This window comes from Talpa occidentalis, unplaced genomic scaffold (assembly GCF_014898055.3).
Source record: "Talpa occidentalis isolate TD23 unplaced genomic scaffold, MPIMG_talOcc4v2.1 talOcc4.12, whole genome shotgun sequence".
Lineage (NCBI taxonomy): Eukaryota > Metazoa > Chordata > Mammalia > Eulipotyphla > Talpidae > Talpa > Talpa occidentalis.
In genome coordinates this window covers 24,946,898-24,970,324 of record NW_023601212.1, presented here as the reverse complement: position 1 = coordinate 24,970,324, position 23,427 = coordinate 24,946,898, and the positions used below count along the sequence as shown (strand labels likewise).

Genomic DNA, 23,427 nt, shown 5'->3' with positions numbered 1-23,427 from the left:
ACTAACCTATAAACTGTCTTGAGGGCTCCCCCCCCCCGCCCCCGCCACCCCTGGCTTATCCCTGGCCTGGTTACTGGGTGTCCAGTGCTAATTGTAGTTCTGACTCCTCCCCTTAGACCACAGTGTGCTTATTTGTGATCTTTCCCCTTCAGCTTCTTACAGACCCAGCCAGCTGCTTAGCTAACTGCAGAGGAGCCTTATCTGTAGGGCAGGAGGAAAGCCTTCCTGCAACCACTGGGAGCCCCTCCAGCTCTCATGTACTCCCTTGGCCCATCTACAAGACACTGCATGTTGCCCAACAAGAGGAAACAGTGATGGGGCAAGCAGAACTTTGGCTCCTGGGTGCTGTTCCTCCCAGAGGATCATGTGTCTAGAGTGGATTAGCATCCTAAAGAACATTGTCTGGGTCCCGGTTCCCGTCCAAGCCATGCAGACTCCATTCCATTTCCTCTGCCTCCCTATACCTCTCTGGCTCCAGCTCTGCTGTGGACGAAACTTGTCTGCTGGGGCAAACAGAGGGGTCTCAGGAGCAAAGAGGGGATATAGGAGGGAGGGCAGGTGCTTCTGGAGCTGGGAAGCCCTGGCCCAGGGGCTCCTTTCTGGCAGGCAGTGGGTGTGGGCAGGAGGTGTGGAACTGCTTGACAAATGTGCCACACAGGCTTCTGGCCCCTGTCCCTTCCATGTGCCACGTTAGCATCCTGCCCACTGAGAGGAGAGAATAGCAAGATGCCGTTTGAGGAAGAAATAAACCCAATCCAGCATCTCAGGCGCTTTTAAAAATAGCAACTCCAGGATGGTATTTCAGCTCCTATTTTTATCAGATTTATATGGCTGGACCATGGAGCTGATCTGTTCCCAGGGTTCTCAATAGCAGGGGACATCACTGTTACAGTCTTAGAAACCTGCCCGCAGGCCAAGGCTAAAATGCATTCCAGGAACCTTTCAGCTGGAAGAGATCCTGAGAAGTCTTTGCGCACAGCCATTGCCTCTGTTCAGGGCCATGATCAATGAACTGCAGATAGTTTATGGCTTGCTTTTTGCCTTAAGGTTTCTTGGTTGCCACGCCTCTCCTGCATCACCTTCTAATCAGGAAATTCTTTTTAACGTCTGGCCCAAATATCTGGTCATATCCTCTTTGGTCCTCAGAATAGGAAAATAGCAGCTAGCATTTACCAAGCAATTACAATGTCCAGAAAAATCCTCTTACTTAACCCTCACCAAAACCCTTGAGGTAGGCACTTTATTGCTCTATTGTAGAAGTTATGTGAGTGGCCGGGGATCATACTTGGTTATGGTGCAGAGTCTGCTGGAACCATCAGACCACACTGACTCTCAAGGGAGGGGAACAGAACTCAAGAAGTTTCCCCTTGGTCTTGGCTTTCATTTCTTCATCACCGTCTTGAAGGGAAATTGGCTCCTGTTCTGACTGCACATGCGTGCCCTGTGCTAGCAGCTTTGCTCCGGCTCCCAGCCATGCCACGGCAGGATGTCCCTGAACCACTTGGCCATTCAGCCATCAAGCTTCTGCCTAGAAGTTTGGCTTCAACTGGCATAAACTTCCCAGGCTTTTTTCAAGGCACTCATCACTCTTGTACTTTGTAATTAATGCCTATGTTCCTCAGTAAATTGTAAGTTCCCTGGGAGTTCTCTCTCCAGAGTAAAGCTTTAAAAAAAAAAAAAGAAAAAGAAAAGAAAAAAGTAGGGTAGACCTTTAACACCTGTTTTTTGAATTGAAACACTTTAAGCAGATTTACTCTGGATTTATTTCCTAATGGCTAGCATGCTAAAACTTAGTAATTTCAAGTTTATATAGATTTAATTTTTTGCATATGGATTTTAGTATCTATCATTTCAATAATAATAAGACAAGCATAGTGTTGGAAACATTTATTTTTCCAGTGAGCATACTTTAAAAACTGCCAATAATGACCATCATCTTTTTGTAAAAGAAAGGACATTTTAACACTCTATGCATGACTGGAATATTTAGCCCTTTCTGAGAAGGCTTAGTAAGACCTCCACCAACCTATTCAGAAGGTTACACTTACAAGGACATGTTTTGGATGTGGAAGTATCACAAGAGAAACATTTGAAAACAATACTTTGTATGCAATCACTCCTTGATGTGTTTCTCAGTTTGGGGATCTTTGTCAGCAGGGAAATGCAAAATGGAACTAACGTGTCCAACTCATCCTGAAATTATTTTTCACAGTTTCAGGAAGGAATGTTGACAAATACAGAACACTCAGCAATTTTGCTCTATGAGGAAACTTTTGGGCAAACGGAGAGTAGCCAAGGAATGATGCAGTCACGCCCGCAACTGCTTCCCGGCTGCAACTCAGCTGGGGAGACAGTGAGCCCAGATCTGGGGCTAGACTTGTCAGTGGCAGAGCTGTCCGGGGTTTATCTGGGAACGATGATGTCCACCGCTGTGCCAGCAGAGCGGGGATAGGGGCACACACATGAAGGACAGGCAGTTAAACACACAGGGTGCGCTTTCCAGCTCAGAGAACAGATGTGGCACCCAACCAGGGAGGGGCTGCCATTTGCTAGTCCAGGTGGGGCTGAGGGTTGTGGGGTCTTGTTAGGAACCTCTCAGGGGAGGCAGGAGGTTGGGTTCTGCTAATGATAATGGGGAGCACACCAGGAGACAGAATTCAGAGACAAGCTCCTTTCATTGCAGGTGAGAGCCCTAGGTGGGGCCTAGCGGGCAGCTGCCTCCTACAAGCTCATGTGCCCATGTGACTTGGCCTTCAGTTCTTGGCCAGTTCCTCCCCCGAGCTCTTCCAGAGTGGTGGGGTTCAGACAAGATAGAGTGGCAGTTCAGTGTAGCTAGTTTTCGATACCATGGGCAACTGCACATGCCTGCAAAGACCAGTAGGTACATCCTTTTTTTTTTTTTTTTTTAAAGATTTTATTTATTTATGCATACAAGAACTGGGGTGTAGGCCAGAGGCACAGGGTAGGGGGAAGGTGAGAGGATTCACCGGAGACAGAGTGGGAAACAGGCAGACTGACTGAAATACATTGCTGAGAGGAGCAGCAGGCAGAGGTCTGCTGCGCCATAGGGGTTGCTCTCTGGCCTGCCAGGGATCAAACTCATACCACAGAGGCTGTGGACAGCTTCACAGAGCTTAACCCCTTGTGCCACCAGGGAGGCCCCCAATAGGTGCATCTTACAGAGTCCACTCCTTTCATAGTCTACCATGCATCTAATTCTGGAGCAAATGCAAATACTCTCGTGGGCAGTGAGTCTGGCCCCTGTTGTGGTCCTGGGTGACAGGAGGCTGAAAGCCTAAGGTCTTCTCCAGAGCCCTTTCCAGCTGGCAGGGCTGTTCCCTGGCTCTAACCCCCCAAACTCCCTATAGCTCTAGGCACTAGAGAACGGATCCTCTTCCCCTTGGAAAGCAGAGTTGATCTTCATGCACCAGCCCAATCTCTGCCTCCCAGCACTACAAGGCAGCAAAGCGAGCCTTCTCTGCCCGTCCTTCCCTACAGCCTGAGCCCGAGGTTTCCTGCTCCAGCAAGCTGTACCTGTGGCGGGCCCAGGGTGCACATGTCCTATTGATCCTCCTTGTAGTGCCCACCCACACAACATGATTGGTGATATTTAATGGACAGATGGGTAAACCTGTGAGGAGGAAGGAGGGTTGGGACCCAACCAGACCAGGAGTCAAGTCCTATTTCCAGGGGTACAGCCCCGGGCCCCTGGGAGGTTCCCCACTGTCTTCCTTTGGGTTCAGGATTCACCATCTCTTAGTCTTTTCCAACCACAGACCCTTAGTGTGAAGCCAGATGAGACCCCCCCCCACTGGTAGAACTTGATCTGCAGAGAAGAGACGTCTTCCATGATGGGGTCCCCCTGCTCTATCAGGAGGGGGCTCTCTAGGATAATGTCCCTTCCATTCTTCTCCTCAGCCTCATTTATCTTCATGACAGTTCACAAAGGGGTCTCTCTTCAGGCCTCCCCTTGTATTTTTCTTCCTTTTTTTTTTTTTTTAAGATTTATTTATTTATTTATACAAGCACTGGGTACAGTCAGAAGCGTGGGAGGGTGAGAGAATTCACCAAAGCCAAAGAGGAGAGCAGAACAGGCAGTGACCAAGTACACTGCTGAGGGGAGCAGCGGGCGGCAGGAGAGGTCTGCGCGCCATGTGGGACCCTCGCCCGGCAGCCGGGGATCGAACTGGCACTGCAGAGCTTCGCAGCCCAGTGCTCAACTGCTGCGCCACCGGGGAGGCCCTCTTATTTTTCTTATATATGAAGAAAGACAAACCACATTTCCCTTCATGCCAGCTGAGTTCTGCTGCAATTGCTGGGCGAGGCACCCAGCTCCCACGCCAGTGCACACCTCTCTCCCTCCAGCTCTTTCCCTTGCAGCTTGTCACCCTCAAAGCTTTATTCCACTTAGGCTATCCTGTGGGGTGTCCAAAAGCACACCGTGGTCACCTTCCTGGGTGACCCTTTATGGCAGACTCTCTTTGTTTTCAAGGCAGCCTCTGCTGTGAGTTGCCTCTTTGTACTCCCCTGTGTCACTGCTTGCTTGTCTGCCTGCGTGTCCTTGATTGGGCCCCTATCCCTGCTCTGCTGGAGCAGGGGTGGGCGTGACCCTTCCCAGAAAGGCACCCAAGGGCTCTTGATAGACCATTAGCCTCAGATACTTTGAAGTCCTTTGCTGACCTCAAGATTCTCTGAACAGGGGCCTGTGGCGCTGTCACACCTTGAACCTGAGCCATTCTGAGCCGTTCTGAGCTGGCACACAGCTGTGACTGAATCACTGTGCCCTCACTGATACACTGTTTTGTACAGGATCTTCTGGCTGCTGCCTGAGTTTGTTTTGTCTTCCTGCCTAGGTGATAAGCTCAAGGCCAGGGACTCACTGACCAAATAACAGAGGCAAATGCAGGCCATTCGGGCTTGCATCATCTGATTCTTGTTACAACCCTCCCAATGGCAGTGGCAAGCTCCCATCCTTGTCAGCAAGAAGATTATCAACAGAGTGATACACAAGGGGAGGTGTGACCTTAGTCCTCGGAAAAGGAAAGAAGCGCTGTCAAAAATCTGTCTACGCAATTTCCTCTTGGTTTTTTTGGGGAACTCCCAGATTGACATGTAAACCTAGAAAATCACTGGGAAGACACAGAAAATGGGAAGAAGGAAGAGATTTCAGATGTAGAAGTCAAGGATGGGATGTCCAGGTGGGAGGAGGCCCCTGGCACCCGCCCAGGTGTGGAGACCCCAGGACCTTCCTCCTTTCTGAAGACCTTCCACCAGACTCCACCCACTGTTTTCCCTCATCCCCTGCCTCCCAGGCCAGGCCGTCAATCCACACTGAATGAGATCAAGGTTTTATTCACATGTAGGAATAAGCCAGTACAAAATACATTTAAAAAAAATTCACTTGGTGCTAAAAATGCAGCCATCCCTCCCCTCCCCTCCCCCACCCAGTCCCACCGCAATCCCTCATCTCTCTGCTCTTCTCCCCACAGCCCTGGGGTTTGCTCAGCTTTTCTGGGCCCCCTGCAGAAGCCTGAGCAGGGGGTCGTCGGCCCTGAGGGCGAAGGTGAGGGTGCGCTTCTGGTAGTACTCGGGGTCACACTCCAGGTTCTCAATCACATCCGCCAGCAGGTGCGCCCGCTCCACCCCTGAGCCAGGGGCCTCGAAGCCCAGGGCGGTGAAGTGCACATGCAGGTGGTAGTAGGAGGGCAGGTAGTGCAGGTATACCCGGAGTCGGTCGGCCTTGACCTGGTAGCGCTGCAGGATGGCTTCCTGGTGAGAAAGGGCAGGGCTGGGGCAGGGTTCAGGTGTGCCCTCCAGCCAGCGCCAGAACCTCCACCTGTGCTAACCCCCCACCAGCCTTGGACACCAACAAAAAGCCTGCACACAGCTCTCTGACCCATGCTCCAGAGCTCCCTCTCACTCTAGGCACAGGCAAGTAACAGCAGCAGGGGAGGGGACTGTGGCCCGGACACAGTTCCCCACCCGGGCCTGGATCAACACCTCTTCAAACAGTCACTGCTGGGAATCTAGAAGTCCCAGGGCTGATGGACAGGCCCAGGGTCCCAGGACTATGGGACTACCTTCCCCTGCAGGTTTCTAAGCACTGAATACACCAGCAAGTGGGTAGGAGAAAGCCTGTTCTCTTTGCATAGACCATAGCAGCTTCCGGAAACAAGGGAGAAGGGCATGGGGCTGAGCTAAGGAGCTGGAGAATAATGAGATGGAGGACAGAATGTGGGAAGGGCTGCCCCCAGAAAAGACTGAGAGGAGGCATAAGAACCCACAAAGTCCTCCCAGGATTCCTGGAGAAGAGGAAAGCCACTCACTTGGTCCTACCCCTACTGTGCTCAAAGGTTAGGCCTTTTCTACCAACCTTAATTCAGCCTTAATTCCAAGGCTTGGAATTAAGAGGAGACTCTGGTTTCCATTGTGGGCAAAGCCCTAAGAGGGTCAGAGGTGAAGAAAAAAAAGACTAGGCCTCAGTGGGCTTAGATTATACCCCACTGTATTCTCCACTGGTGCTCCAGGGCTCTCTAGTCCATCCGGAGGCTGTCTCAGGATAAAACTAGCCACTCCCGGGAGATGGTGAAGGGATGTGGCAGGCACGTAGAGGAGAAGACAGGATGGGGTGATACAGCAGTTTTTCAGAGAAACCAGAAGACACTCAGTGAAGTGGAGAGAGAGGGATTTGTCACACCAGTGGGGTGAGTGGGACAGCTCCCAAAAGACTGAGCCCCAAATAGCAGGAATGGTAAGGTTTTACAGTTTGTATGCAGAACACTGTCACCCCATCCATCACAGACTTTCTTTATTGTTTGGGAAGGGGTCAAGGCAGCTGTGGCTACTACTGTGGGCAAGCTGCACACCGCAGGAGCTTTCCGCTTCAGCAAGCAACAGAATCCAAGCAGCGGACTCCAAGCAGCAGACTTAGCAACTTTCTGCTTCAGGAAAACAGTAATGGGGACCTGGGGTTGAGAGAGAATAGACCCAGCCCAAGTCCTTCCTCCAGGTTGCTTGGGGCCTCGGAGCAGCTCTTGTCAAAAGGGAATGAGCCTCTCTCCAGGTGGTTACCCTCATGACTGCTGGGCCTGGCACAGATTCCTTTAGAATGTTTCAGAGAGGGAAAAAGGCTGAGAGCCGCCCCATAGTATCATAGATCCCGAAGGACCCCCATATGTATTCTAAGGTCACTCAGCTGGTTTCAGTCATAAGTCAGAACCAGGACCACCACCCAAGAATCTGCATCCTTCCCCATCTTCCCTCACCCTCAGGTTCCTTTCAGCACCCCTATAATTTTATTTCACTCAACATACATCCCAGCTAGAAAGTATCCCAAAGTGCGGGGTACTGCAGAATGGTCTCTGCCCCAGGAAAGATAAGGAGGTACCCCATCTACTCAGAAAACACATCTGCCCATGTGGCTCTCACGGGTAAGACAGGTCATCCCAGGATGGGAGGGGACAGCACATGGGACCTGCAGGGGAAACACAGGGAGGCAAAGCGACAGACTGCACCAAGGAAAGTGACATCACGGGAGGACAGGGGACTGAGTAGAGCAGGAGGCAGTGCAGGACCAGGCAACAAGGATCTTGAGACTTCACCTAAGGCGCCTGGCATCCAGAAAAGCCCTGTCGCCCTTCTAGGAAGCGTTAGAAAGACAGTCAGGGGCCAACTGGAATGGGAGTAGAGTCTTTCTGGGCCTCTGTGGGATTCAGTGACTCACCTGGCCCTCCTGCAGGATGTTCCTGAGCAGTGGAAGATGCTCTGGAGTGAGGTCTCGCAGTGACTTGATGCCCCGGCGACGGCAGATGGCGATCAGGTACAGGTCATCGAGCTGTGCAGACACCCAGGGTTAACCAGAGCACAGGCTCAGCAGGGGACATTGCCCGGGAAGCTGCCAATGCCTAGAACCCCAAAGGAGCTAGGGGAACCCACCCCCAAGGGCTGCAGTGCCAGCCATTGTGAGTCCCAGAGACCCATACCCGGTCCATGTGTTCAGCCATGTGTCCAGGTAAGAGTCCAGTCTAAGGGACAGAACTTCTGTTACTGTTCCTGCTAGAAACTATCACGTGGGGGCATTTATGTACTCCCAGAGCTGATGAGTGGGAGCAGTGGAGAGAATACCAAGAAAGAGCCAAGGACAAACTTCTCTCTGAGAGTTACAGTAAAGTACAGAAATAACTACCAAAAGGCATAAAGTGATAAAAGCATAGAAGGAAAGACTCTACCTAGCTAGGGTGATCCAGGGAGGCTTCCTGGTAGAGAAAGTAGGGCATCCAGGTCTTAAAGAGGGAGAGTTGAAGAAAGGACAGTCAAGTAGAGCGGCTGGTAGGAGTAAAGGCTCAGAGGCAAGAAAGTACAGGGCATGTAATGCAGAACATAAGGAGCCCATTTGTCTGCAGCAGAAGGCATGGGATAGGGTATAGAGGGTGTAGGTGTAAGAAGCCTGGGGTCAGCTCAGCAATGAGCATCACCAGAGCGCTGGACATTTTTCTCTCTTCCTCTATCTCACAGGGCTCACAGGCAGCCCTTCCTGTTGCCCTTCCTGAAAAAGTATGTGACCAAACCTGGAGATCACCACAGTGCAAAGAACCAAAGTCAACAAGATCTTATGCCAGAGAGCAAAGGCGCTCTTCCTCTTGTCCAGAAACTCCTCCCAGCTCTCCCTGCACACTCCAATCAGGCTTGGCTGGTTGGTGTCCATGTGCCAAGCAGGCCCCAGATACCAGGATTATGAGGGGCAATCATGTGCCAAGCAGGCCCCAGATACCAGGATTATGAGGGGCAATCATGTGCCAAGCAGGCCCCAGATACCAGGATTCTAAGGGGCAATCTGAGCTGCCACCTCCTCCAGGAGATTATTTAGAGACCACGAGTCACCCAATCAAACCCCCAAGGGTCCTGATTTAAAACCTAGAAGGATTTCCATTCGGATGCCTGATGTCCAGCTGTGCCATAGTCTCTTCATGCCACAGACATTCTTCTCTGTCCGAGTTTTGACTCTGGTCTCTCTGGCCCAGACCTGCTGCAGACTGAGGGAATCTGAGAGCAGTTGGCTGAGCTGTGCCCTTCAAGGCCTGTTTTGCCCAAAGTCCCTTCCAGACTCTCCCTTGTCACAGCCTGTGACCAGGACCTTTACTCTGTCACTAGGTAGGAAACAAAATTGCTTGCACTCGGTGGGGTGTGTATGCACGCATCTGTGGGTGTCTCCCCAGTTGTTCTGTGTGTTACTGTTACAGGACTCCCAAATAATAGTAGCATTTGTTTTAGATGATGTCTATTGACAAATTCCAAGTATGCTATTAAATCACACTCTCTGCTCCAATGGCATGGAATGAAGCATGAAGCCTGGGGCCGGTGTGAGCTCACAGGCTGGGTGAGGCAGGGAAGAGAAACCCATTCTTTGAAGGCACACGTGACCCCAAGTTTTCAGCAGGCAGCATTGAGCTGCTGGCTCAGAGAAATGATCTGGGGGAAGAAAAAAGCTAGACAGGGGGCAGGGGAGGGTGTCAGAATGGCACCCCAGAAGGTGATTCATCAATCTCCTTAGCAGGCTGCAGCTTTGGAGAGTTCTCTCTCCCTCACTGGAGTGACTCGAAGGAAGAATCTCCTGGTCTGAGAACTCAGACCAAAGACTCTAAATTATATGAGCTGTAAGTGCATGTGTGTCTATATAAGCACATATCTACATGCTTATACATACAGACTGCAAAAACCTCTTGAAAGGAGAGACTGTCTCTTCTGGGAAGGGAAGTGGGAGGATATGGGGCAAAGTAACTTACTTTCACTCACGCTCTGTACTATTTACCTTTCTACCATGTGCTTGCATGAGCTATGCCTAAAAATAATTAAGCAAGTACATGAGAATGTACAGGTGACTTAAAGAGAGCTGAGGAAGGGATGTTATAACTTCCAGGGAGGCAGAGTCTAGAAAGCGTCAGGTACTTCATAGGCATGTGCCGATGGACAGCTGGATGGACTGTGGACAGAGATTCCTTAATACCGGGCCGTCAGTTGGAGGCAATAAAGATAGATTTCTGGACGACGTGGCAGGAGAGGAGATTTGAGGGAGGAGAGGAAGGAAGTGCCAGGCAACAATCTCCTTGCACCTCCTTGGGGGGCAAGGACAAAGAACAAAAGGCCTCCCTTCTGGATATTCTGCCTTATTCTAAGGGGGCTGTGGATGTCAGTGTTCTGTCACAAGTAAAGGATTTGAGATCTTGAAACATGGCACTGCTGGCAGCCAAGTGCAAATTAGGCAAAGGTTAAGAACAACCACACCTTTATACCATCAAGGAAAGCCTGACATTTCAGCTGGCCTACTCACAACCCTGAGGGCAGTCATGTGGCTGGCAGCCCAGTGCGGTTCCCCAAGCCCTTTCTGCCTTCAAGGGGGCAGAGAGGGGGCAGTTCCACTGGCAGGCCAGGCAGCATGCCTGCCAGCAGCAGGTCAGAAGGACGGCGGATTTCCGTTCTCAGTGCCGGGGGGCTCAATGAGCTCGGGGTTTCTTGGATGGAGACACACAAGTCACTCTTTTGTTGCTGCAGCACAACTCTCAGACCATCACCCCCTGCAAAGCACAAGCTCTACAGTCTTCAAGGGGCTCATGAGTTGGAAGTTCCTGTTACCCCACACCCCACCACCCATGACCCAGGCAGCCTTCCAGAACCTCTAGGCACAGGCTGCCATGGTGGGGGTGGCACAACTTCCCAACTATCTCCAGAGTGGTCCCCGCTTCCTCCCTCAAGGCCTGAGGTGGAATAAGCTGCCTAGGGCAGGGAGTCGAGACAGATATTCTCACAGCCTCTGTCCAATGCGACAGTCCACACCAGAGAGCCATCTTCTTTGATCTTACCTGCCTCTCACAGATCATCACTCAGGGCTGTGACTTCTGGAAACTCCCTTCAAATTCCCTACCACCCTTTGAGCCATGTTCAGGCCTCCCATGAGTCTCCTGTAGCAGATAGCTGATGTTTATTCACTTGTGAACTCAAAACCCTGCCTCTTTACCCCAAACCACAGACCTTTAGTTGCCCTTTTGGTGGCAACGTGTGTTGGCAAAGCAGGTCTATAAGTCACCAAATTGAAACCAAGCACACTTCAGGTGAGCTCACTTAGGACCCAAAGGCCTCAGGAGCAGGACATTACTGAGAAGGCTAGATGGAAGGTGACCTCAGAGAGGCAGGAGGGCCTGGGCTCCAGAGCAGTAGCTCTGCGATTCCGTCACCTTGTGAGGAGCACCAGAAACTGGAGAGCCAGCCTTAGGGCAGAACGTCAAACCGGCTCAGATCATGCAGATCTGAACAGAAGAGGGGGTACTTTGCCTACTCCCACTTCTACCCAGCAATCTGGCTTCTTCAGCCTTCTCTGCCCCCTGAGCTGCTGCAGGCTGAGCCACGCCCAGTTCTAAATGGTGAGAATAGCACTTCCAGAAACACAGAGCCCTGCTGCTCGCTACAGTTGGGATATAAAAGCCCACCCACAGAGGCGATGGCAATGGATGATTCTGGTGGTGGGCCAGTGTGGGAGAGTGAGGAAGGGAGGAAAGAGAGGAAGAGACAGTGGCTACCGGGAACTGGAGCGCCATAGCGAGTGAAGACAGATCCAAGGAAAACCTGCTTGTGAGGTGGTTAGGAGGTAAGGGGTGCTGTGAGGCCAGGGAAGGCAGAGCTAAGAGGCTGAGTGGAAGCCTGGACTCCCGCATCCGGGAATGATTCTTGTATAACTCAGCTGGGGCTGGTAGGGGACTCCCCAGATGGGTCGCCACCGTGCCATCTGCCAGTGCGTCAGACCGCAGGCCTGCCTGGATCTGGAGGGTTCCAGGGGGGCAGAGAATGTAATAGTCCACCCCAGGGCTCCAGGTCCTGAAGTGAGGGTGAGTCTCTTGGCTGGTTTAGGATGGTCATGTGGTTATGGAGGTGAATACTGATCCATCCTTTATTCCGTGAGCGGGAGGGGAGTCAGAAAGGACTAAGGTAACCCACGTAAACATTTGTGACGAGTATGCACTCTCACTACAGAGATTCAGACCTCCCTGAGTCAGTTAATTATAATCTGCTTAAAGAGAGAGGCCAACACGAGAAGGGCAGGGTCAAGGCGGGGGAAGCAACTTGGAGCTGGGTACTCAGGGACCAGAACCCCATCAAGAGATCCCGTACCTGCTGCTGGTTCCACTTGAGGTCGGGGATGAGGACAAAGCCATCAGAGGGATCTGGATTCTCAAAAACAATCCGGTCGGCTTCAGCCTTCTTGTCCAGAATGTTGTACACCCACTGGAAAAGAGGGAAAGAGGAGGTTCAGAGATCCATTTACCACACTGTGCATGACACCCCAGGCTAGGCTAGGTAAGTGCTCTGGCTCCTCCAAGAACAGCCAAGCCATATAGGCCACTAAGTTCAGAACATCTACACACAGGTTGTCCTTCCCCAAGGAGCTGCTCTTGGGGGTACAGAAGAGAGTTGCAGTGCTTCACAGCAGGTAACACCATATACATTCCTACAGGGGCCACGCAGTTCAGATGGGCCTGCTCTTGGGGTTCTGTCAGCAGTGTGTAGGAGCTCCACCATGGCCTCACAGGCCTCAGGAAGTGTCTCCATGGGCCCTATGGACCTTTATTCACGACCCTAGACAGAGTTCCTTCCACGGAGAGAGCCAGCTATACATTAGGACAAGGAAAGACTTAGGTTCTAGAAGTCAGCATATGGGGGGTTCCCATTCTGTTGGAATTCTCCATTAGCAGTTAGTGGTGGGATTAGCACCTTAGCCTGCAGAAGCTACAGCAGGCATAGTTGATATGGGTCCTGCATGACAAAGTGGAACAGAAATGCCACTGGAGATGAATTACGAAGACCGTTCCTGTTAACCCAGAGCTTCCAGGCCTCCTTCCCCTTTGATCAGCTGCTGTCCACAGTCTTCAGGGGACCCTTCCCTGGGGTTGTATGGATCTCGAGAACATCACTTTACAATTAAGAAAGAGGCCTTTCTGAAGCAGCCAGTCAGCAGATAAGAAAGTCCCTGTTCTCACAAAGTTCAAACCCACACACCTCTAATTCACCACTTCCCCCAGCCCCTGAATGCCCCTTGCAAATGTGGCTTCCTTCCAGGCCAATGAACTCTCTGCCCCTGCTGGAGAGCAGCAGAGAGGACAATGGCTGAACTCACACTGCTGTCCTTCCTTGGCTCTCAGCCAGCACAGCCAAGGTCAAGTGCAACTATCTGAGATGGGGAAAGGAAGAGCAGCAGACACCTGCCTGGGAGTATCTCGGCCCATCCTGGTAAGACCCACACACCAGTCACAATGTGGTCCACCCTCTACAAAAGGGCCCTCCTTAAAATAGCCTGGCCGAATCGTTTCCTGGGGTGTGGGGTGAGGGTGGGGGGTCTGGCCAAACCCACAGAGAAGGCTTCCTGGTGCGGGCCTGGGTCAGAGCAGTGCATAGCACAGCATGTTAGTCACTCCGGGAGGTACTTCCTCTATGGCCAGAAAACTTGGGAGTATGCTGTGGGAGGCAAGCCAGCCAGAACCTGACCAGGAGCACCCCAAAACTAAAGGGAAGGGAGGAGGATATAGACTCTCCCTGGGGACCCCTGGCGAGGCCTAGCCCACAAGTTGGTCTTCCAGAGCGCTGTCCTTTGCCCAGAGATAAGGTGCTCCTGCCTCCACTTAGAAAACCATGTGAGGTATTAGAGAGAGAACAGTGGGCTGTGGAGTCAGCCAGACTGGTTTCCTCCTCGACCCCCACCACTGGTAAGCTGTCAAGCTGAGAAAGCCTCAGTTTCCACCTTTGTAAAATGGGGCAGATCACAATTATATGTTAAGGTCCTGGTGGGAAGTGTAAGTGCAAAAATGCACGTGGAAACACCCACCAGAGAACAGGCCCTTAAAAGCAGAGGAAGGTGCTCAGAAAGTTCCAGCATAGGCGGTGCTGGGCAGGGCCTCCTGACTGACCACAAGGGGTGGTGTGCTGGAGGTCACAAGACCGACTGAGGAAAGGAAGAGAGACAAAGCGGATGCAGCCACAGAAGGGGTGCTGCGGAAAGGGCAAAGAAGAACAAGACTGAAGGTAGGGGTGCAACTCTCAGAAGGTAGGAGATTGACAAAGGTCTCATCCAGGGGGGCTTGGTTCTAGGTACTCTGCTCGGTGGGCCTCACAGCAAACCATGAGGCAGGTGGACTCAGGATCCCAACTTTGCAGGTAAAGGAAAAGCAGGTGTGAGGAAGTTCCCCCACATTCACACGATTCCAACCAGAGCTTGACTCCAGGGCCTACACTGGAGGTCATGTGAGGAAGGTTACTGGGAGAACAGGAGGGCCCGGAACCTACATAAAGTTAAGGCCAGAAACACAGATAAGAAAGGGAGGAGAATGTGGGAACAAAATGCACATGCATCCCAGGGGACTCTGTAATGGGGAGAGACACCTTCTGAAAGCAAGCCCAGGAGACCCAGCCAGCCCAGCTGACAATGGGCTGTGGGTGGCACCGACAGCTTCTGCTACACTCCAGTCACAACCTGTGTGCATCTGGTGACAGTGGCAACTCCCTGCAGGCATTTTTCCTCCTTTGGGTCATCACACACCCTCTTCACCCTCATGCTTTCCTGCCCACCCGCTTGCTGGTCTCTCCCCTCTGGCGACTCTCCCCCAGCGCACGCCTCCAGGGTGCCTCAGCTCCACACACTCCCACCTGTCCCAGAACTGTCCTCTCTGTGTGCATAATGGCAGCCACGATTCTGGCACCTGCCCTGTGCTGGAAACAGGCACTCTCTCAATTTCCACCAGGACCCTAAGAGGGCGGTGCTGTTAGTCACATTGTCCAGACGAGAAAAAGGGCTCAGAAGTGAAGGGCAATGTCACTCATGACCACATGACTACCCACCCGGGCCAACACCGAAACCTTTAGTTAATGACTGACAAATGGACATTTTTGGCCTGATGATTCCTATTGTGCCAGATCTGGACACCCCACTGCATTTTTTCACTGGGCATTTTAACTGGGAAGTTACATGTACCTGAAAGGAAAGTCAGGAGATAGGGTATCAGGCTAAGAGCACAGGGGCCAGGGCAGACCACTTGCCTCTGAAAACCATCTCCAAAGTACTGTTGGGAAGATTTGACAAGGTGATGCATGGAAAATGCTGACAGTTGCTGGCACCTACTGAGTTCTCAGTAAGTCCCAAACTGAGCTCACTATCTTCATGCCTCCTTCCTGCTGAGCGAGACCTGGAAGCAGCAATATGCAGCCTTCCCTCTCCTCCCCAAATCATTAAAACTTTAAAAATTCGAGGGCCTCCCCGGTGGCGCAGCGGTTGAGCGCTGGGTTGCGAAGCTGCCCCCAGACTCTGCAGCGCTGGTTCAATTTCCGGCTGTCGGGTGAGGGTCCCACATGGCACGCAGACCTCTCCTGCCGCCCACTGCTCCCCTCAGCAGTGTACTTCGGTCCTTCTGCCTGCTCTGCTCCCCGCTCTGGCTCTGGTGAATTCTCTTACCCTCCCGCGCTTCTGACTATACCCAGTGCTTGTATAAATAAATAAATGAATCTTTAAAAAAAAAAAAAAAACTTTAAAAATTCGAACCCCTACTTCCTGAAGGCTTCCTCATTGCCCCTGCCTCAGTTCAGACCCACACTGGCCTTTTGAGTCTCACTGCACTCCAATTCTGTACTTCTGATCATGTTCCCCACATGCTCAAAACCACTTCCAGGACCCTCATCGCCTACAGAGATCGCTCTCAAACCTGATGCTCATTAGAAACAGATTTTTTTTAAAATGCAGATTTCCCAGTTTTACTTCCGGAATACTCTAATTCAGTAAGCATGTAAGACAGCACCATGTTCTATATTTTTAAAAATCTCACCGGACAATCCTGATGATCAAAGTTTGGGAACTCCTGGTCTCCCGGAGAAAATGCACACCCCTTTCCTAGGTCCTGCTTGCCTTTCCCAGCCAACCGACCTTCCAGCCCCTCTCCCCGTCTCCTGGCACAGCAAATTCTTTGCACCTCTCCAGATGCATCACATTTATGCCTCTGTACTTGCTCTTCATGTGCTCGAATGCCTTGTCTGCCTGTAAACTGGAGGATGCCCTCCTCCATGAAGCTCCCCCACTCTCTGAACTCACCATTTCTCCCACCCCCACTTTGTGTCACCTCTAAGTAGTTTCTCACCTTCCCTACAAGATTACTGGGGTAGTCACTAGTGACTATCTTGGTGAGCTCTCCAGAGCCTCCACAGGAACTGGTACATGGCAGTTGTTCAATAAATATGACTGTTAGAAGCTGAATGCTTATAAATATGCTAAAAATGGCCAGGAAAGACTAGATGAATGCTCGTGCTGACAGAGTACTGGAGTTTGTGTGATACAAGTCCCGAGAGGAACTGTGTAATGGTGTGTAAGAAGGGATACACATGACGTGCATTGCCTGTATTAAGGGCTTCCTCTCTCGAATACCATGTATGTGCAGTCAGTGCCACAGAACAAATATTCTAGAAGATCCCTTTAGGATCCTGAACAGCCGAAGCTATCTAGGAAGATGGAGACATATCTCTTTTCCAATTAGAAGACAGCAAGTGCTGGAACTTTAGGGAAAGAAAAATGAAAGCAAAAACAAACCAAGCTAGCATGAGCCAGGGGAATTTGTGCAAATCCTTCCTGCACAGGGTGACTGTGCTAAAAGCCGGGTTGGCCCTTCCCTCGTCGGAAGAGGGCTGTCACTGCATGTCCTCCTGTGGGCCCTGTCAACCCCTTTCCTTCCTCCTCCCAATTACAGTTCGGCCCACAGTGCCCCACACCAAGACACTCTCGCTTCCTCTGAGCCTGGGAGAAATGACTGAGAGTTTCCCATATGATAACACTTCCCCACCCCCAATCACTGTAAACTGAGTCTTGGGGAGAGTAAGTAAAAAATGCCCACAGAGAGCAAGAGTGAGCGATAATGAGATGGTGACAGTGAGAAGCAGTGATTGAGTAAGGAAACAGCGCATCCATCATGTTTAACTCTGAGCATTCACATGGGGCCAATTCCAAGCAGAGGCTCTGCCTGGCGCTGGGCCTGGGCCCAAGAAGAAATCGGGATCTCTTAGCTTAATGGCTTTGCCTCTATCTGGTCCTCTGGCAGGAGACATTGCCAACTCCAAAACAAAGCCGCTGAGAGAAAGGCCCTGCACCACATGCCCAAGGACCTGCCCTCATGGAAAGAATGCAAGGGAGAATGAGCCAAAGGGAGGTTTTCACTCTGGGTTGGGCCTTCCCAGCTGCTGGAGGCTGGTTTGCTATAGGTGGGGGACAGAGTCCCGCATCAATCTTTACACATTTACAGACCATAGGAGGGCACAGCTATTTTGAGACTGAGTCTGGGTTATTGTAGAGTAGATATAAATTCTTCCAACAGACCAGATTGCTCTGAGATTCCCCTGAGTGCCTCCAAGGCATGCCCAAGACCAGGGTCAATTCCCTTATCAGCGAAACCTCTGACCGTGCTCTATGAAACAGTGACCTCCTCACCCCAGGACTTTCTATGTCACTTACTCGCTCACCTCTCTTCACAGCTCCCAGTCTCATAATTCATGCATTACTTATGTAACTGCACACTGTCTGACCCCGCACGAGGAGGTGGGCTCCATGAAGGCAGCCCCCCTTGCTCCCCATGATCCTCACAGCCCAGGGAACAGTACCTGCCCCTGGTAAGATCTCGACAGATGCTTAAGAAAGAAACACTGGCCTCGGGTGTACCACTCCGTGTCGGACCCCTCTGAGATGCAGTGGCCAGTCACCTGGATGCTGAGGGTCTGGGACTCCAAGTGGGGTAAGGTGATGCTCTTGTAATCACTTCCTGTCTCTCGGACCAGGTGGAGGTCCTGGCGCAGGTACTTCTGCAGGTGCTTCTCTGTGGCGGGGTAAACCACGGTAGTCTTGACATCTGCAATGACACAACACAGCCCAGGACTCAAGGCCAAGCCCACTCTACATATTCCTGTCACATTCTGCTCCCCACCAGCAGCACAGAGAGGAGGCATCACCACTGTCTTTGATTCCCCAACAAATGGAGTCAAAGACTAGCAGGTTAGACTGAGTGGAGATCGGCTCCCACAAGGTGCCTCTTGTCACGATCCTCACAAGCTGAGCCACACCCAAGATTTGGAAAACAGGCTTTTTCTCATGGGTCACTGGGCCCCTCATTACTGTAACCCTGGCCATTCCCTCTCTAGTTTCTCAGCTCAGGAATGAAAAGTTTCTGACTCTTCTCACATATGAAATTTCTAGATATGTAGCTTTCTGACCCCAAAAGCTAAAAATCTGGTTTAAAGCCAGGAAACCTCCCTCAGTGCAAGGCAGTGGTGGTTAAAGGCACGGACTCCGGTGTCAAACAGCCTCGAGTTCAAGGTCCCAGCTCTGCCTGCCTGTTCCTTTCTCCCACCTAAGAGGGACCCTATCCTCAATCCAGTTATTTAACCTGGCCTTGCCCCCCACTTCCTCAGCTGACAGCTGAGGATAATAATAGCTCCTTTGTAGTTGGATTGGGGTGACTGAGCAAGTTAATACCTGTGAAGTTGTTAAAACAATGCAGTCTGACACATAGTAAATATTACATCAGGGCTGGTTATTTTTAATCTGGGACTTCTCAATGAATGGGGCACCACCCCCATTTTAGCCGGGGTCATTCTTTGCTGAGGGGGCTGTCCTGTGCATTATAGCATGTCGTAAGGGATTCTATGGGGATGTCCGCAGCACTCTCTCTGCAGGTGAGAAAATAAAAAATGTCTCCAGACATTGCCAAATATCCCCTGGCAGGTCAAATTGCCCCGGCTGAGACCACTGTTTTCATTGGAAGGGAATCTTGCATTTTCCTCACAGGCTGTAGGATGGGATCTTGGCCCAACACCACCAAGTTTGGGTCAAGTCCTTTTCCCTGTTTCTAGTAACATTTGCTATAGTTGTTACCACGACTCTATCACTCCTACATAGTGCTCCACCTAGAAATGGAGACTGCAAAGGAAAACAGTGTTTCAAAGTCCAGCGGATGTTTCTCAGAAGACCCATATCCTGCCTGACTCCCTGACTCTCTGGCACTCTCTCAGGGAAGCCCAGCAGGCCCGTTTTAATATCCAGAAAATCCTCACACTCATCTACACACCTCAAAGACCCAGCTAAGAACCACCAACCTAGACTTTCATACTTGGCAATATATGATATTACTCTCCACCTTGCAGGTGAGTGAAAGGGGTTCTCAGGCTCTCAACACGTAGACAGGAATGGAGGTCTTCTGACCCTGAAGTCAGTGGTCTTTCAACATCTGCCGGAAGGCCCCATCTGGTCTTTCTGCAGTCCAGTGGGGATGACCAGGGTGCTCCCCCAAGCACACGGCTTATGGGAGGATCGAAGGCCCTGGTCCTCTGTCAGCTCTGAGAGGCAGAGCAGCATGAAGACCGGGCTATGGACCCATCACTACTGTGAGACTTCCCATTCTGGCTGTACCCTCTGGTATGTTAAAGGCCTCAGTTTCCTCAACTGATAAAGGATGGTCATAAAATCTGCCCCACAGAGTTGATGTTAACATAAAGTAAAACATTTGCGCAGACATTGGAAGTGCTAAATAAATATCATCCCACTTGCTGGGACTCTGGATCAGACCCTGAAAGAGAGGCACAAAAGACCTCCCACACTCTCTGAGCAGCAGCAGCCAGGCTTTACTTCTCACTCCCACCACTCTCTGAGAGCCCAGGGTCACAGGCCAGAGGTCAAGCACCCCAAAAGCAGGAAACTGCCTCAAATAGATGGAATAGCACCCTCAGGGCCGTTGCAGTGGACTCTAGGAACATGCCATGGCACCTTCAGTGCAACTGTGTGGAGAGAAACATTCCCTGGTATCAATCAGCCTGGGTTCAAGTTCTGACTCTGCACTTGGCAGCTGTGTAACCTGGCAGTGACCCATCTCACAGGGTTGTGAGAAGTATGTGTGCAGTAGCTGGTAAGCATTTAGAAACTGCCTGTCACACAGAACCGAGCTCCTCAATGCTGGCTTTTACTGCTATTGTGTCCATTGTTACTTGGGTTGTCTGAGCTGGGTGGTGGGGAATGATGCTCTGAGTAATGGAGCTCCTTTAGTGTTGGGGAGACAGCCTGGGACAAAGACAGAGCTGAGGCTGGACAGCAGCCTAGCCCTGCTGGCACTGGACATACCACCCTGGGCTCACAGACTGCAGCTCCCTGGCTGTTCCAGATCAGAAAGCTGCTGGGCCTACAAGCATGCCCATGTCTACCAAGGCTTGTCAAAGACTGCCACAAGCACCCAGGATGCTGGGGAAATAGCCCCTCTGACCTGCCCCTCAGAAGCAGGGAAAAAATAAAAGGCAGTTCCAGCTGCTCACTTCCTGTCATCCTTCTTCCTTTCCCGACAAACTCCTGACTGCTGCATTCAGGATACCTGGGTCATGGGGGTCCAGACTCTGTCAGCCCACTACTGGAAGCCCTGGGCAGGGGCAGGCTGGCCGCCAGGTGCTGGGCAGCAAAGGTGGAGGCTGAATGTATTGCACAGTTCTCCAGGGGTGGCTGCCGGCTCAAAGCTAGACCACCACACTGGCTCCCAGTTGGCATCTGCTCCAGCCACACCAACCTCTTAATACTTCCACTGACTGCCGTCAGCACATGCCTGCCTCTGGGCCTCACACCAGCTGCCTGCCAGGCAGGCCGTCCTGCCTGAGTCACGGTAGCTCCCGGCCCCCTTCAGTTCTCTGCCCAGTGGTCAGCTTCTCAGACCTCCTGAAAACCTCTGGCCAGAGAAGCACCCCTCACTCACCTGTCTCCTTCACCATCTTGCTTTTTCCTCGATCATCATGACAACAACTAGAGACAGTCCCATTTCCATTAGACTGTACCTTCCAGGGCACAGGGATTTTGCCTACATTTTTGTTTTAATCATTTTATCCTCAGCACCTGAAATAGCACCTGGTATGTAGTCAGCGCTCAACAGTGCACACTCACTGACAATGAATAAATGAATCTGGCTTTTTCAGACTTCAGAAACAGAAAGAGCATTTTGGTGCCAAATGGAAAAAAAATCTACTTCCCAATGCCAATTTTCTCAGAGGTAGCCAAAAGTGAACTCTGATGTCTACCCAAATACCAGGCAAGACGTTGACCTGCAACCGAATTTCATGAAGAGTTTGGTTAAGAGTCAAAGTTCAGGGCCTCCCTGGTAATGCAACCTATGAAGCTATCCGTAGCCACTGCAGCATGAGTTTGATCCCGGGCAGGGAGCAACACACATGGCACAGCAGACCTCTCCTGACTCGCCCGCTGCTCCCCTCAGCAGTGTGTTTCAGCCAATCTGTCCGCTCTGTTCCCCACTCTGTCTCTGGTGAATCCTCTCACCCCACATCTCTGGTCTGTACCCCAGTTCTTGCATGCATAAATAAATAAACTTAAAAAAGAGTCAAATTTCAATAAATGCTCAGCGCCCCATCGATTGAAAATATGTTGGAGAACAAGATATACATGCACAGACTCAAGACCATTTCCTCATCGATCACCTAGTAACACAAAGGGAAAACACCAAAGTGACCAGAGGTAACATCTCTCCTAACAAAATAAGCTGACATCATTGCCCCCTGAGGGAGGTGCCTTGGTTTTCTGGCCCAAGATGCATGACCTGGTTCTAATCATGAGACTTTTGCACAGAACAAACGACTCAATAACTCTTCAACAGTGCCAGAGTAAAGAAAGACAAAGGACGCCTCCAGATTCAAGGTCAGGAACACTGGACTGGATCCTAGATGGGGGAGAAGAGGCCAATTCACAGACAGTATTGGAGCAAGGTACTAAATTGAATAATGGTTTCTATGTTACAGAACAGTTTTGTAAAAATGTGAAATTTCCTAAAAGTGATCATTTTACTCTGGTTCCTGGGAGTAGCATACTGAAGTGCTCAGCAAGGAAGGCTCATGATGCCCACAACTTCATTTTCAATGAATCATAATAGTAACATGATGTTCTTATGGGTCTACTAGGAGGGGGATGGGTAAAACAAATATAACAAAATGTTAACACTAGGTGAAGGATTTTGAAAAGGGACTTCTCTGTACTGTTACAATTTTCCTGTAGGGTTGAAATGTGTTCTCCCCACCCCCCAAATAAAAAATGTTTTAAAAAGACAACCATACACACACCCCCCTCAGTGTTAACTGCTAACGGATGTGACAGTACTGCCCCTCACTCCTTCCCACCAGTGGGAGGCGAGAATCATGACACCCATTTCACACAGGAGGAAACAGGTGCCCACAGTACCACAGCTCAGGGCTGGGCTTAGGCCGCAGCGCCACCACCATGATAGCTCCACAGCTCAGCAGATGTGACCTGATGACTGGCCTGGTGCCTGCTCTGCCAACCCCACTAAGCAAGTTGACTTAAAGGGCTACCTGCCTGGAAGGGGACTGGCCCTGGCACCTTCCCACCCAGAAGCTTTTCCTGCAGTCAGGGGAGCAATGAGGAACCTCCCTCCCTGCCCTCCTGCTGGAATTCTTCAAACAAACAAGCAAACATGCAAACAAACAAAAACCAGCACTGAGCAATCTCAAAGCCCTTAAAACTCATCCCTTGAAAACCTTCCCTGATACTCCTTATAAGGTTTCCCTGGCCTGTCATGCTTTCACAAGTTTTGTGTTTGTTTCTCAATTCGAGGTGTGTTTGTACATACATTAAAAAGACAAATGAAGCTTGTTTCTGCTCCTCATTGTACACAACTTCAGCTCTTTTTAATTTTTTTTAATTTATTTATTATTTTTTAAATTTTATATATTTTTCATTTTTGCACAATGTATGCATTTTCATCTTGGTTATAGTTCCCATAAAACTCCCACCCACCTCCCTTTTTTTATCCTATTCCCCCCGCCTCATAGTGTGTCTCTGGTTTACAGTTGCTTGTTGATTTTTAAAAATTTTAAAAAAAATTTTTATGTATGCATGCATGCAAGAACTGGAGTATAGACCAGAGGTGTGGGGTGGGCGGGCGGGGGGGTGGGGGGGAAGGGTTGGTGGGGGTGGTGAGAGGATTCACCAGAGACAGAGCAGGGAGCAGAACAGGCAGATATATTGAAATACTCTGCTGAGGAAAGCAGTGGGCAAGACAGGAGAGGTCTGCTGCACCATGTGGGTCAGCTCCCTGTTGGGGGATTTTATATTTTCTTCCTCCTTGACCTTTCAGTTTTATTATTACTTATTAACTTCCCATTGTGGAAGAGAACAGTTTAGCTTTCTTATCAGCCTTCTACTAAAAGCGTGTACATGTGTGCATGTGTGCCTAAGCCCCCACCATCACAATATTACCACATCACAATTTTGGATAAGTCAACAGTCAGCATTTACAATATTGTGATATAAATGCTATTCACTACATAATAGTATCCAGCGATTATTTTTCCTTTTCAGCACAACTT

General features: G+C 50.7%; 1 protein-coding gene across 1 annotated transcript in view; it reads right to left on the bottom strand.

Moving 5' to 3' along the window:
• Positions 1-5,426: 5,426 nt before the first annotated feature.
• DCPS (decapping enzyme, scavenger) overlaps positions 5,427-23,427 on the bottom strand; it is a 38,387-nt gene continuing 20,386 nt past the window's right edge. The window contains exons 3-6 of the mRNA XM_037505592.2: positions 17,770-17,915; positions 12,160-12,273; positions 7,724-7,834; positions 5,427-5,769 (exon numbers count right to left, since the gene is read on the bottom strand). Coding sequence (XP_037361489.1) covers positions 5,503-5,769; positions 7,724-7,834; positions 12,160-12,273; positions 17,770-17,915 — 638 coding nt within the window. The 3' untranslated portion in view covers positions 5,427-5,502. The remainder of the gene's footprint in view (positions 5,770-7,723; positions 7,835-12,159; positions 12,274-17,769; positions 17,916-23,427) is intronic.